Raw genomic sequence first — 15,482 nt, 5'->3', positions numbered from 1 at the left:
ACTAATAAGAGATGTTAATTCGTGAGCTTTGGAGGTATTGGAAAGCATATTGTGTTACCTTTTAAACAGAGCCAGGCTAGCTGTTGTCTTTGTGCTAAACAAAGCTAACCGGTTGCTTTCTGTTGCTTCATATTTGCACTGGAGAACTCCTGGCAAGAATGTCCAAAATGTCAAATCTTTTAATATGATTTAAAAATAATGACAATTACAGCAAACTGCTTTTCATGAAATAAATTAGTGTCATCTTTTGGATCATGTTTAGGCATTTTGTCACTTTGTCAAAAGAAGTATGACAAATGTTCACACCAATGAGTGTTTCTAGCACACTTTAAATGTTGTCTTTAATACATGCTTTGATGATTTAGTGAGAAATTAATTTAAAGTGTGTGTCTCATGAAGTGGTTCTCAAAGCAACACCTCTTTAACATTAAATTCAGAGGCGTCACATTTACATTACCTAATTGGGTACAGTTCTTGCTATTTATGTGCAAGTTGGTTTTCTAAGCTTAAAACAAATATGCAAATAAACCTAGAAGCAGCTTTTTAATATTTGTGCCCTGAAGGCATGCACGCTGTGCTCAATGACATCTCTCGGTTAAAATGAAAACTACACTCTCAATAATGCTTATGTGTTTTGTGCGCTGTTGTTTCCCCACCAACAGTTCTCAGCCAAGTGGAACCATCTCCCATAGCATTTGGTGGAGGTGGAAGACAAGCTCTTAATCGGCTGTGTTATTGAATTAAAAGCTTAAGTACTCAGGGTGAGCATGTCAATTTTACACAACTGAATGGTACACTGCTTATTCCATTTTCATCTGAATAGATCATTTGTGTATGTAAAATGTTGAAGAATAGAGGTATTACACAGATCTGTTTTATTGTCTGTAATTTCCTTTCACTGTGACTGTAATCATTCTGAGAGACAAGTCATATTCATTCACCACTGCAAGCTAGTCCTTAATCTGCATTCAGCTCTTTTCGAAAACATAGCACATTTTTGTCAAGCATCTGTACTGTAGCACGCACAGTGCTAATTAAGAAAGGGTTTGGTTCAAAGCAAATTTTGCATAATTATTGCAGAAGTGGAAGTTTAACCTGTTTTACTTCCTTGTGATGTAAAACAGTTATATAGGGCTAAAAAATAAGTGTCGCAGCAAATGGTTCAACCCTTTTCTACTTGACATTCTGCTCACCTGTCTTCATCCCCCGTGTTCTGATACCCTGGGACTGATACAGATAAAATGATGTGATGTTTCTGTCTGTATTTCAATGGGATGAGTTGCTGTGACCCACGCAATCTCCCTCTCAAAGAGTATTTCAACTTATGCAGATGAGCTCATCAGAGCTGCCTGCTGAGATGAGACATCTAGGTCTGGAATTGTGTCAATACCAGCACCAAAACAAATGCAAATCAAAATCCAAATTAATGTGTTTTCCCTGAGGAGAAACTGAGTCGTACTTATAGTCAGCTCTCAGTAGATGACAGGATTCTGAGCTAGTGAAAAACAAGGCGTTCTCAAACCGCTCACCGAGCCGGGGTACAGAAGTCAGTGTCTCCAGATGGAGAAACTAAGCTAAGCTAAGGGGTGGGGGGAGAAGAAACAGGAGACTTTTGTGAGATTGTTTTGCAGATGAAAGACCGAAAACATTATATTTTCAAAATCCCTAAGTTTAGTGATCTATCTCGGTAAACAAGGCTACATGCATGTTTATGCTCAATCACTCTATATAGACTACTTCAAGGAGAGTTGGTGGATACATGCCAGGTTTTCTAAATAATATTACTCTGGTTATAGCAACATTTATGTTCCTGTTTTCTGCTTAAAATAAAAAGAATAATATTTTATTAATAATAAAAAAAAACATGTTGTGAGAAATTAGCAAATGGATGGATTGCAGCAGTTAGGGCAGCTTTAATGTCTGCGGACCATGGCCTTCTGTCACTACACCCACTCTTTCTGCATTTGATTGAATAATACATAGTGCACAATGCATACAGTACAAACATCAAGTTTGCACATTTGCTCTTGTAAATTTTATGAAAAAGGGAGCAAATGATTGACATCTCAGTGAGTATTCCGTATTTTTATTTGTTGAATAATTCTCTTCTTTTTATTTACTTGTGATAACCTTTAATGTACTATTTGTTCAGTACTTTGCTACTGTGATGACCCACTTTCCCCCACAGGGATCATTAAAATTTCATTTTATTCATCAAAGAATTCATTGCAAAAAAGTCTTCGCTTGTAACCGCTAGTTGCAGTTAACTTTCTTTTTTCATGTCTTGTCATTTGTCAGACACGTTCATAAATAAAAATATGATCACAAGTAGACATTAACTGACAGCCGCTTTGATGACTTTGAATTTGAGAGTACAAACGTGTGAGCAGGGTTTCCATCTCCACTTTATGATGCATACTTATGATAAAAGCATTGAGCAGAGGAAATCAACTCATGTTCTCTTGGGTGCACTAATACACAGTGCCTGTTTTTATTTGCACTTTTGAATATAAATAGCTTTGTAAAATGTTGATTGTGATTTCTTTTACGTAAACTAGGATCTAGACTACTGCTAGATAACATGTACTGGAATACTCTAAATAGCTAAAGATGGCACATTTGCAGAGTGCTTTTTATCATGAACATGTATTAAGCACCTTGTAGACACATATGCACTTCTCTCACATAAAAACATGACAGCTTCAGAAGTTGCCACGAGTCAAAAATAATTGCCTTACATGCACACAGTGTATACAAATTTAATAAAATACACAACACGTACAGTAGCCCACATTCACGTGTAAGCTCAGCTTATTTTCACATAAACTGCAGAGGACAACAATAAAATTACAAATACATTCTTAAAAAACTGTTTTTATAGGAACCTCAAATGGTTTTATGAAAAGGGACATTCCCTGTTGCACCACCATTAACAGTTCATAAGACACTTCACTTCTGTATTTAACGTCACTGATATGTATTTCAGTTTCCTGTGATATTCAAAGAGATGTTCCTTATACACTAAATGGAGACAGAAAGCTTCACTGTACAAAAGCAGACAGGACTCAATAGCTTAACAGTAGCAATTTGTTCCACAGCCTCACAAAATTGAGCTTGAAATGTGTAAAATACAGACATCTAAATTGACAGGTACAGTACACCATGGAAACACTTGAAGTCAGGTTATCACTGATTTCTCCCCCGAACCTTCACAGCAGTCAAGGACACATATTTCACCTAAACACAACAAGTCACAAACTAAAAAAAAACAAACAGACAAAGCAGATGATTTTTGGTTATACAATGTGTGTCTGAACACCTCTGTGGGTCAAAATAAATCACCTCTTGGTCATTAATCTGTGATATCATCATCACACCTCTGGCAGGTGAGAGCGAGCAGGATCACCTGACCTGTCAGTTGCCAGAGTCCCGTGGGTCGAGAGCACAATCTGACCCCCCACACTCCTGGCTGATGACAGAGCTGTGAATGAGGCTGCTCGACAGGGACTTAGGTCTGAGCTCGCAGGTCATGTAGGAGGGCTCTTCTAATTCGGTGTGCAGTGGGGAGCACTGGCCATCTGGAGGGCCATAGGCACTGCTGTCTGAGCCCCCCTCCCTCTCTTCTTTGGACTCTTGGTTGGCCAAGTCCAGGGGCAAACTACTCTTGGTGGGACTATTGGACGCAGATGGACTATCCTGTAGCGGTGGGCTTAGTGCACGCTGCGATTTTAAGTAAGGTTTGACATTGGCCACGAGGATTGTACTGTCCCGCTGTTCCTTTCCAAACGTGCTGAGGGTTTTTCTGCTGCTGCAGCTGATGGTGCCATAAATCTCTGTCTCTACCATGGCATGCATTCCCACAGGGATGAAAAGGTTGGTACGATTATCGGCGCTGTCTGCTTGGCTTCCTACCCGTAACTTTGGCATCCAGCATCTGTCAGAATGTCCCAGTGCACGACATTCGTCTGTGCAGTGGACTGATTTGTCTTGCTCTGCAAAAACAGTTAAACATTTGTTATTGGACCCTGCTGGGATAAGAATATACAACTTAGAAGAAAATGTAGATGACATTTTAAAGGATGAGCACCAATAATAAAACACACATTTCAGTACTATTCTCAAAATCCTTTTAAAAATAGTATCTTTATATATATATCGTGTTGCTATATAATATAGGAATAAGCAGCCTGTTGCAACAGCTTTGGGAGAGTTCAAATTGAGCAGTGTTGTTTTGATTCACCAAAGCAAGCTCTTCTATTCTAGACATCACACACAATTCAACCTTAAAATGTCAACATTATACATATACGTCATGCTGGTCAATGTAGCAATAGAGTAATTCAGCCTATCCATGAAACATTTTCCCTCTGCTGTTCTCAACAACCTGTGCAGGTGTTTCCTGGGAAATATCATCTGGTGCAGAGGAAGAGATGTATTGTTAATTTACTATCCCCGCAACAACAGTTTGTGTAGAGAAAACAACTGTGGCATGAGGAGTGGTAGTGACAGTATCTGATCAGAAAGTAGTGAGTAACGATTTTTCTGTTGCTGTTTGTTAGAATATAGTTTGTTTCAGCATTTATACATGGGAATTTATAGGTGTTCATTTTGGGTATTCAAAAGTTTTGGTTAAAATCCGATCAATATCTAAGATTATTCAAGGTGACGTTGGGTCTTGGAAATATAACTTGCAGCACAAACACTCATTAGTTTGACCTTTAGTCATTTTTCTAATTACTTTGAGGGACTTTTCAGCAGCTCATTTGCATTTCTTGCCCCATTTTTCATTTCACTTCTTATTAATGAACATTAATTGTGACCTGTCCTTGCCACAAGAGGACCTTGTTTACTATAGATGTTGATCAACTTTTTTTTCTTGCAACAAGAAATACAAAGTGCTTGTTGCTGTGTGGAAACAAAAATGAGTTTTAAATATAATCCACATTGTAAGTGCCAGTAAACTAACACTACTATTAGTAGACATTCAAATTGAGGGGTGGACATTTATGTCACTTGATGAAAAGAAAACATGTAACTATCTCTTGAATTTAAGTGTTTTCCTGATCATAGCTCGCCGGTAGAAGACCTCAGCTGCGCTAGTTGAAGCTGAACACCATGCCAAACGCCACAGGACTGTACAACATGTGCGAGTGACCGTGTATCAGTGTCAGCGGAAACAATGGGTGCAATGGGTAAGGCTCTATCTTTGTGCTGTAAATCAGTCTTTTACATTTCACACCGCATCTAACCAGGGTAGACATGAAATAAGCACACGCAGAGCGTCATAGAAGGAGCCAATTTCCACGGTGTTATGATGAAGGAGGTGTCCCTTTTTTCTGTATTCATTACACTTTGCTATCAACATTAATTTGACAATGATGCATGAAGGTATTTTGCATGTAGAGGTATGAGGCAAAATGTCAAACATGTCGTTGCAAATTGGTAGTAAATGACAGTTTGCCTTCATTTGTTATACATGCAGAAACAATTTCATATTCTTGTGGTTCTGATGACTGAATTAACTTTACTCTAATAAAATGTTTTTGTTGCTGGGATTGCCACGAGGTTGCAATGACATTCTTTGTGCTAGATGTGCAAACAAACTTCACATAATTATCACTGAATCGATTAGAACTTGGTTATTTATTTGGATTGTGTACATTGTGTTTGCTGTCAAACGTCAACTATAAGAAGTGAATGACTGAGCCGTCAAACACACAAAAGACAACACACCCCACATGTGCAACTTCTCCCACTCTATAGAGATGTCTCTCTCTACAGGAACCAAATGTTCGTAGCAAATAGTGATGGCAAAAAATATAAAGAGTTTTCACACAGTCACACATTAACACTTCACATGCCTGTTCTCTCACGAATCCGTCTCCAGAAATTCCAACCAAATTGTTTGTTTGTTGTTTTGTTGTTTGTTTTTCTATGGGAATAACCACATCATTTGTTCCAATCACAACATGTCTTCACACTCCACTGATCAGCTTTGGTCTATAAATAAGACTTCTCTATCTTCCTCAAATGCCATTCTGTGATATCAAAGACAATGAGCAAGTGACTAACTGTGAATGAGGCGCTGGATCTCCTTTCTAAACCTAACCCTGATGAGGACGAGAATATCATCCTGGAACGAGGGAAAGCTCCATGACTAGGCTCTTCCTAAAAGAGGTGGGGAGCTCCTCTTGTATAAAGGCATCAGTACCTTCCTCCCACACCAGCATCGGCCAGTTTGCTGGAGGATGTTCTAATAAAAAAGAAAAGAAAAAGATAATGTCCCTGCTATAGAACCCTCAAGAGATGTGAAAACCAGCACCAAGTGCCACACATAACATAAGGCAAGCTCATATGAAACGTGGCACCACTATCACATACTGCTGCTCAAGTCCCTGCACACACACACACACACACACACACACTCACACACACACGCACACACGCACACGCACACGCACACGCACACGCACACGCACACGCACACACACACGCACACACGCACATACTTGCAGCCATAGGACAAAATGGAACAGTTAATTATTCGATGACTGGGCAGAGATTTAACATGCTAAATGGGGCTGTTAATTTTACACTATAACTGTTTTAAAGATTTAATAAAGAATGCTTACATTAAGAATGTTAAAAGAGAAATACATTTCTACATTTTCTGCCAAAAAACATGCATCACATTATGCCATTTATGGGCCACAGTCATTACTTTATGACATTATGTGTTTTTATGTGTGTAGTAAATTATTTTAGGATTATGGGTATCATTATGTATCATATGATTTAATTGTAAGTAGAGCTGTTTGCTCGTATTGGTGTTTGCCTGAGAAATACGGCAAATGAAACGTTGCAAATGTCACTGTGGAGAAAACCTCTCCATTTCCTATGGATGTAATATTTTGTTCTGCACCTGCACCCCTGGTTGTGCACACTATGCAGCTTCTAGGGTTGACATAATGAATGTTCATATGAAAACAAATGTGATTTGTCATTAAACAAAATAAAATCAGTCAGTTTTGACATAATATCATAAACTTTGGAACACGTTATAAATCATACCTTACACTGGATATTGTGTATACGTTGCGTATACTCTTTTGCAGTGTGTGACAGTATGTTTTATGATGTTTGTATTTTTTGTTATAACAGTGTTTCTATAGGTGGTGAAGGTAACTGACCAAGGCAATGTCCAGGGTATCTTTTCGTCATCTGGCTTAAATAACCGTAAGAACCGAGATCCCGCTAAGCGGTCCATCGACAGCGGTTATCAACTCCATAAATCAGCCCAGGGTTTCTCAATCTGGCTATGAACCTTTCACATAAAAGGAGCACTTTTGCAGCATGTGAGCAATCACAAACATTGACACGTTTACTGTCAGCTGAGCGGACAAAGAACAAACTATCTAATCTTTATCAAAATATTATGTCAACGATTTGGTACAGCCCTAATTATTAGATATAAAAGTATACATACTTACCACTTTGAATTTTATCATTTCTTTTTTTAAGTACTAAGTTAGTGGTAAAACAAACCATACACACACCTACATTTTTACTGTTAGATTTCCTAAACAAGTTTAATTTCTAGGTTGCATGCTTTCCTGTCATGCTGCATATAATGTGAACTTACATTGTTACATTCTTAGCATAGACCATTATGGTGCTATCTCTGTCTGGACTAAGATCAAGAAAAAAATGTGAATTTGAGTTCAAAATGCATTTTACATCAAAAGGTAAAACTAAATGATGGCTTTGATTTGGCAAAACCGCAACACAGATCCTGCATATTATAACCGCTGCACTTTGAAGCAACTACACCCCAGATTACATCTCTGTTCCCCATGCATTTGTGTTTCTCCGTCTTTTTTTCTAGCGCCATAAAGGAAAGTATTCTTTTGGGCAGAAGATGCACGAGGCCAGAACAATAAGCATAAGCGAGGAGAAGCTGGGAGATGCTGAATTCATTTCCATGGTACCTATCAGCACTGCAAAGGAGCTAGCAGATGATGCTGATGCAAAGGGATGTATGTGCTTAGAAGGTTCAGAAAAAAACACAGCCAGGTATTTTTGTCATTGTGCTATTTGCCTCGCTATATAACCAGGAGCGATTTAAGGATCATGTCTGCATGTTTACATGCAATTGTTAACGCTTACAAGATAAACAAATGTGTGCTATTTTTTTCACACCTTTATAATCACACGCTATAGTTTTTCTATAGCACAATGTATAGTTATTAATTATGTTTAACAATATAGAAAACATGTATCATAGTACTGTTAGTAGCCTTTATCACATTTCATCATTTTTATTGTTTAACAACAAAATGCAGACAAAAGAGGATGAGGACGTGAGGGTGCTTTCATCTTTTATGCCTGGCATTGGCTTTCCATTTCCATTTCCTATTGTATCACTGAATAAAATGTGTTAAATAATGGCTCTACAATGACAGAATTATACAATGGCTTTATATAGTCCACTGCATTTACATAGTCACGTAATAGAATCATGACAAAGTGACAAAATAGCTCTGATCTTATGGGCAACTATGAGTGGAAAAATACCATGTTCTCAAAAAAACAAAGAAACTGCCTGCCCATTATAAATAGAATCAGAGAAAGCCTAGCAACATACCCACTGTGCATCTGGTGTCTGTGAGAGTGAATAAATATTCAGAGTGCATGATAGTGGAAGCTGCACAGGTGCATATATTACCTGTATCAAAGCAGCCATGAGACTAGAGGGATGGTAAAGGTAAAGACATAAAAGCAATACTACTTAACCCACAAGCTTTTGTGTTGGTGCATTTGGAACTAAAATTCTGTGGTGTCTCCATTTTGGATAATAGCGCTATCTTGTCAGAATCTGCAAAACATTGGCTTTGTTGTTCAATAAATGTACCTGTATGTGTGCGTGTGTTTGTGTGTGTATGTGTGTGTGTGTATGTGTATGTGTGTGTGTGTGTGTGTGTGTGCGTGTGCGGGTGTGAGCGCGAGAGACAGAGACAGGAGTGTGTGGGTTGGAGTGTGAGGTTTTGTGTGATTAGGTCTAAGGCATTATGCGTAATGTGGATCTTCCATCTTGTACTCAGCAGTCAGTGACACCATTCAACTGACCAACCCCTGAGAGAAAACACCATTTAATCTAACCATTAGTTGATGTTGTTTTTTTTTCTTGTTTTTTTTACTATTTCCCACATGCAAACAGGAAATGCATTAGCAAAACCTATTAATATTAAAAGCGATGCCCTACTTTTTTTTTTGCATTTCTCTTATCTAACAAATGCAGGACTATAAATTAACTGACTTTCCTGTCAAGCAAGCGTCAGCTCTGCACATGTAAATGTTCAGTCTCGCATGTACAAAACATCTCTTTCAATGTCTGTCTATTTGATTGGCCTTAGAACTACGGCTGAATCAGATTCAGAAATGTGCTGCAAAGATTTTTAGATTGAATTTACACCTCCCACAGAGTCAAGTTTGGTCTGCCATAATTTCTCATAGCGCGTGCACAGACACATATATATATATATACACACAAACACACACATGCACACAAAAGTGTGAGAGAGAGAGAGAGAGAGAGAGAGAGAGAGAGAGATTCACACATCCTTGCAAGAGTTTTCCATCTGTGCCCTCCTGAGCATGCCACAAACAAACAGTTCATAGCAATGTAAAGGTGTTGAAAGTACTGCATAGGGACCTAATGACCAGAGCCATTCTCTTGCAAGGCTCACTAAAGGAAATGAGAAACACCACCACTTCACTGAAGTCTCACATTATCTTTTATCTCACCAGTGAAAGATGTTTTAATATTTTCAGCTTTTAACCACAATAGCTAAATATATCAGTCCCATATCAGGTCGGCTAGGTTGCAACAGATTGACAATCATCTATGATTATACTCCCGGCAGTGCGGATTGTTTCATATTTGTGAACTAAAAATTTAACATTTCTATTTTCAGTTGCATAGCAAAGCTCCTTTCAAAACCATGCAACCATGGCAAAACTGATAATAACTGAGAAAATCTTTCCAAGCAAAAGGTGGAAACACTTTCTCTCACTGTCATGTTGCACCAGAAATACCTGTCATTTTGCACTGCAAGTGTCTATCATACTTTCGTGTCTCTGTCATGTTATTCAAGACATTCATGCAGCGAATCTGTGTTCAAATAATGACGTGATCAAAAGAGACACAGACGGAAGTACTCTTTGCCATGCATATGAGCTTGTTTGATGGCAAAATCTGACACAAGATGTTTGAACATTCTACCTTCAGCCAATGGACTCTTTTATCCTTTTAAACTACCATCTACCTTCCACTCTGGTGCCTCCATGTCATCTTGGCATCACACCTTAGGCTGTCAGCAATGTACAAAGTAAGCCTACCTGCATCTAATAACATTGTGGATTTACATCTTCCGTGCTAACTACTTGTCTGCGCTGGCTGTACCCAGAGCCTGGTGGTCCTCCACTTAAACACCAGAGAGGTGGATGTTCTCAGTGCATAAAGTATAAAAAATGTGTGGTACAAGGGTCCGTAAGACATCTTCAAGATGTCAGAAATGATGGCATACACTTACCCTGCTCAAAAGGCTGGCCATTAACTGCTGTTGCTTTCATCTTGAGGGCCTCCCTAGCAGACGTGTCGCAGTGTGAGCCTTTATTAGTATCCTGGTCACTATCAGCCTGGTCACTATCTCCATGGCCACTGTCTCGGAGGCTTGCTCGTTCTGCATCCTTAAATGTTGAGCTGCAGCAGAATAGAAGGGAGAAAAAAAAGAAACATAAGTTGCCATTACCTCTGCGTGAGCGCTCCTATTTGATAGCCATAGTCAGCTGGCTTGATACGAAGATGAAGAAGCTAAATGCACTGGTCAGGAAGGTTTTAGAAAGAGCTCTTACCTTTGAACAAATGGCTGTCTGCTGCCAGCATAATTTGGCTCTGAGGGAAAATTTTCCGTCTAGAAATGAAAGGAAAATAGTATTTAGCATTGACCGTATTAAGATTTGCTCGCAATTTGTAACAAATGCTAGAGTAACATGACATTTAGATACAAATGTTGTAAGGTTTTCCGATTCTTATATCTTTATTATTACACCTAAAAGAGTTCAATAAATGCCATATAGCACCTGCCAGTGATGACGGCATGATAAGAACAAATCTCCATTTTGACCATATGTGGCATCTTGGCAAGGCAAAGGAGAAACGAATTAGCCACTGTCATTAGCATCCTTTTTCCCCTATCTTGAGAATAATGTGCTAGTGTTGATCACACCCACATACCCTAGTGACTGGTGACAGTGCCAGGCCTTGTCATCTGTGTTATCATCTCCAAATGAGACTGTCTGTGAGACTGTCCTAGATATTTACATCGTTTACAACTGATAATTCTACTGTGCTAAACAGCACTACAAGCCCATGCTGTCAAATTAGCATGTTAGCTGGCTCGCGCATACAACCCTGCCATGTCTGCAAGGCAAGGCTGGACTCTATTAATGGTGTTATCATGCCAACTTTGGATGCGGATGGGTGGATCTGGCCCATATTTGTGAGGAGCAAAAAATACGATTGTAAGGTTATGCTGTGTGCATCTAGCTGTCTGGTGCACATTGGTTCAGTAATGTGATCGGACAAGCTGCTCAAACACCTGTCCAATCCCACATTTCAGGCAGGGTTTTGTTTTCACTCTATAGCAGTGGATCTGGCAGGGTCACAGCAGCCTTGCTCAAGACTCACACTGTTTGCATGTCTAACTGAGAGGATTCTAATTATGCAGGCCACCTGTACCATTTTGCAAGAGAGGACTTGGAGCAATTTCTAAAATGATTCTGATTCCTAAAATGCAGAAAGAAGAAAGTATCTTTAGTGAAATACCATTAAGAAAACATTTATACATTCCTGAACAAAGTTTTCATATCATGCAGAGAGCATTTTATGGTGTAATAACGGAGAAAGAAAAATAGTAAGAGTAATAATGATGTCTTCTCATAGTGACAGAGTTTTTCTTTTTCAGTCAATTACTTTTCTTTTGTCAGATTTGTAAGGCAAAGCAGCGGGTGCAGATAAGCGAGAATAAAGGGCAGATAAAGAATACAGTGCAGCATCCTCCTTACCTGTATCACTGACATCCTATTCGCTGGAGTGTCTGTGCTAAGCCCGGCAAAGCTGGAGTGGCAACCTGCCCTGGGGACTGTCAGGTTGTTTGTGGTAGTTTTCAAGTACATGACCTCTGACCTGGGCAGTGTGAGTGGCAGAGGGCTCTGGTAGTCAAAACATATTGGTGAAGTGATGAGAGAAGGACTGCTCACCACATTCATCCGGCTCGCAGAATCTCTCTCTTCCATCTCACTCTGCACCAGCATGATGTCACTCTTGTTGATCCTTTTCTTTTTGCCTTTCCCCACTGGAGGATTGGAGTACTCAGCCATGCGGCAGTTATAATTCCCAGTCTCCTTATCTTGATGTTTGGACTTGACAGCGATGGCGGTCATGACTGCTAAGAGCATGACAGAGATAATGCAGAGGGTAACTATGAGGGGCAGGGATACATCCCAGTGCTGCTGTTCTCCGCTCGTGCTGGAACCCCCTCCTGCTGCCGTTTCTGTGTTCGCCTTAATGATCAGCTTAGCCACGGCAGATAAGGGGGGCTTGCCATGGTCAGTTACCTTCACCACCAGCTCAACCACTGGGGCAACCTCTTCCCAAAGAACATGAGCAGTTCTGACCTCCCCTCCCACCGGATCCATCTCAAACAGGTGGTCGTCATTTCCTTCTGTGATCTCATAGGTCAAATGGCCACTTTCTCCGTGGTCATGGTCCACCGCTTTCACTGTAGCCACAATGTATCCAATACCTACGTTTCTAGGCACTGGAATTTCAGCTGAATCATTCTGTAGAAGGGGTAAAATAATAACTGGAAGATTGTCGTTGACGTCAAGGACATTGACCCTGACTATAGAAGTGCTCTCCATGTGAGGGGATCCTCCATCTTTAGCTTGAACTTTGAACTCAAAGGATTTTGTTTGCTCATAATTGAAAGAGCGTGAGGCATATATGGCTCCATTGGTGGGATTCACAGACACATAGGTGTACACTGAAACATCTCCTATATGTGACGGCAGAATGGAGTATGACACTGTTCCATTTCGACCTACATCTGGGTCGTGGGCCAGAACGGAACCCAAATACTCCCCGGGGATGTTGTTCTCAGGCACCTGTAGCACGTATATTGTCTTTGTAAAGCGTGGTGCATTGTCATTCTCATCCAAGATTTTCACAGTAAACGACTTAGTGTAGTTCAAAGAGGGGATCCCATTGTCTCTCGCCACTATTGTTACATTGTATTCGTCTTTCATTTCCCTGTCCAGGGGTCTGTCTGTGAGCAGCGTGTAAAAATTATCATTGTTTTCCTGCAGTCTGAAGGGTACATTTCCCAACACCCTGCACTGAAGTTGGCCATTTCGGCCAGAGTCTTTATCTGTCACTCTTACCAGCGCTATGACAGATTCTGGAGGTGCTGCCTCACTGATGGCTCCCTGCCGTACAGAGACAAAACTTATTATTGGCGAGTTGTCATTTTTGTCAAGTACTTTGACAGTAATTTTACAGTGGCCTGGTATTGGGTTGGGCCCGAGATCCTTAGCCTGTACATCAAACTCTATGATTGGATTCTCTTCATAGTCAATTTCTCCATGGACCTTGATGACGCCAGTATTGGGGTCAATGGAGAACAAATCTTGGATTCTCTCAGATGCATACCCAGTGAAGGAATAGACCACCTGCCCATTGCTCCCCTCATCTTGGTCAGTGGCATTTAAATCTATGAGTATTTTTCCAGGAGGTGAATTCTCCAGAATTTCAATCACATAAGAGGATTTTTCAAAAACTGGGCTATTGTCATTTGAATCAGTCACTCTGACATTGATTTGCATGGAGCCTGATCTTGGATACTCCCCACCATCAATTGCTGTGAGGAGGAGGGTGTGATGACTCTGATCCTCCCTATCCAGAGGTCTCTGAACCACCAGCTCTGGATATATAGTCCCATCACCCCTCACTTTCAAATCCAAAGAAAATGTATTGTAATCATCTCTCGTGACCTGGTAGGTCTTTATCCCATTTTCCCCAGAATCTAAGTCATGTGCAATAGTTAGGGGGAAGCGTGTCCCAGAAGCTGCGTTTTCGGAAATATCAATATTAACATGATCTGAGGGAAAACTAGGCGAGTTGTCATTTATGTCCTGTATATCAATCTTGATCATGCATATTTCCTTGTCGTTGGCAAACACCTCCATAGAGAGCTGGCACTTTGGATTGCGCCTGCATAACGTTTCCCTGTCAATCCTTTGTTTGGTAAAGATTAGTCCACTCTCCGGGTCAACATCCACCAGATGTGGAGCAGAATTCTCCAGTACTCTGAAGTTCGATTTTTTCCCCCTCTCCATGGTCCCATATCCGGCATCCTTTGCTATATTACCTATAACAGTGCCGGGTCCTTGCTCCTCCGGGACAGAATAATTGAGATTTTTCAATGTCAGGGCTTTAACCCACAGCAGAAAGAAAATGGGTACAGAGAGACGCATCCCTTCAACTGGATATGCGGTAGTGGCAGACCGAAAAAAAAATCCTCCTTGACTTTCAACCTGTTGATTACGGCAAACCTAGAGGACTAAACCCGAACTAGGCATGAGGTTGACGCCGATCCCACATTAATTGAGTATTAAATAGATGAGTGACTCCTTATCGCATTAACTCTATATTGTAACCTCTTTCACATGCCGTTCGGCTATGATGAACTCTTTCTGTAAACAAAGATGACCGCCCTACGACACCTAATGCATGAATAAAATATCAAATTCAACATAGTGTACGAGAAAGGCTTTGTTTTTCCTCACGGGGGGACCTAATGAATAATCGATGAATATAAAGTATTAATATTCCCTACTGCACCCAAGGTTAAAGCGTTTGAATCTCTATGGTGAAGGTTAGACCGTAGCTTACAAAAGCGCATTGCCCTCATGCGACATCTACACCTAGGCTACAGCAAATACTGACATGCCCGCTCAAAATGCAGCATTGTCCGATGTTACCATTCACAATGCATTTACTTTTTCTCCTGTGCGGCACACTGTTGCATATGGGTTCTTCTCGTGTTGCATATACAGTGTGCCCATGCCACAAAGTAGAATAAAAGCAGGATATAGAGCTGTTAATCCTGTCCAACCTTTTGTGTTCCCGTCATTCAAGAGCATCTATAGCACGGCTGCGACTTTTGCCCGATGATTGTCCTTTAATCAGTCCAGTAATCCCATAATCCAGTCCAATTGGACCCAGTGCTCTTGCATCCTTCATTCGGACAATGCTCTTCTGCACTGTCCCTGTGAACGTTTGCAACAAAAAAAAAACGCGAAAAGAGGTGCTGGAAGATTTCAGATAATCAAAATTAATCGCTTTTCCTGCGCTCAGTTCT

General features: G+C 40.3%; 1 protein-coding gene across 1 annotated transcript; it reads right to left on the bottom strand.

Annotated features, from left to right (window-relative positions):
- Positions 1 to 2,741: 2,741 nt before the first annotated feature.
- Positions 2,742 to 15,253, bottom strand: LOC115026758 (protocadherin-17-like). Its single transcript, XM_029459710.1, has 4 exons — positions 12,127 to 15,253; positions 10,915 to 10,973; positions 10,593 to 10,762; positions 2,742 to 3,992 (listed from the first exon to the last, which is right to left on the bottom strand). Exons 1-4 carry the CDS (start codon positions 14,593 to 14,595, stop codon positions 3,415 to 3,417), a joined length of 3,276 nt encoding a protein of 1,091 aa, XP_029315570.1. The 5' UTR covers positions 14,596 to 15,253; the 3' UTR covers positions 2,742 to 3,414.
- Between the last annotated feature and the right edge of the window lie 229 nt (positions 15,254 to 15,482).

The sequence above is a fragment of the Cottoperca gobio genome, chromosome 21, assembly GCF_900634415.1.
Source record: "Cottoperca gobio chromosome 21, fCotGob3.1, whole genome shotgun sequence".
Taxonomy (NCBI): Eukaryota; Metazoa; Chordata; class Actinopteri; order Perciformes; family Bovichtidae; genus Cottoperca; species Cottoperca gobio.
This window is presented reverse-complemented; position numbering and strand designations above follow the sequence as displayed.

Excerpts from the sequence above, each read along its gene's own strand:
- LOC115026758 (XM_029459710.1), bottom strand. The coding sequence starts at position 14,595 with ATGCGTCTCTCTGTACCCATTTTCTTTCTGCTGTGGGTTAAAGCCCTG. Across the intron at positions 10,974-12,126 it reads ATAGGATGTCAGTGATACAG|ACGGAAAATTTTCCCTCAGA; the intron begins GTAAGGAGGATG and ends TTTCATTTCTAG. Across the intron at positions 10,763-10,914 it reads AGACAGCCATTTGTTCAAAG|CTCAACATTTAAGGATGCAG; the intron begins GTAAGAGCTCTT and ends ATTCTGCTGCAG.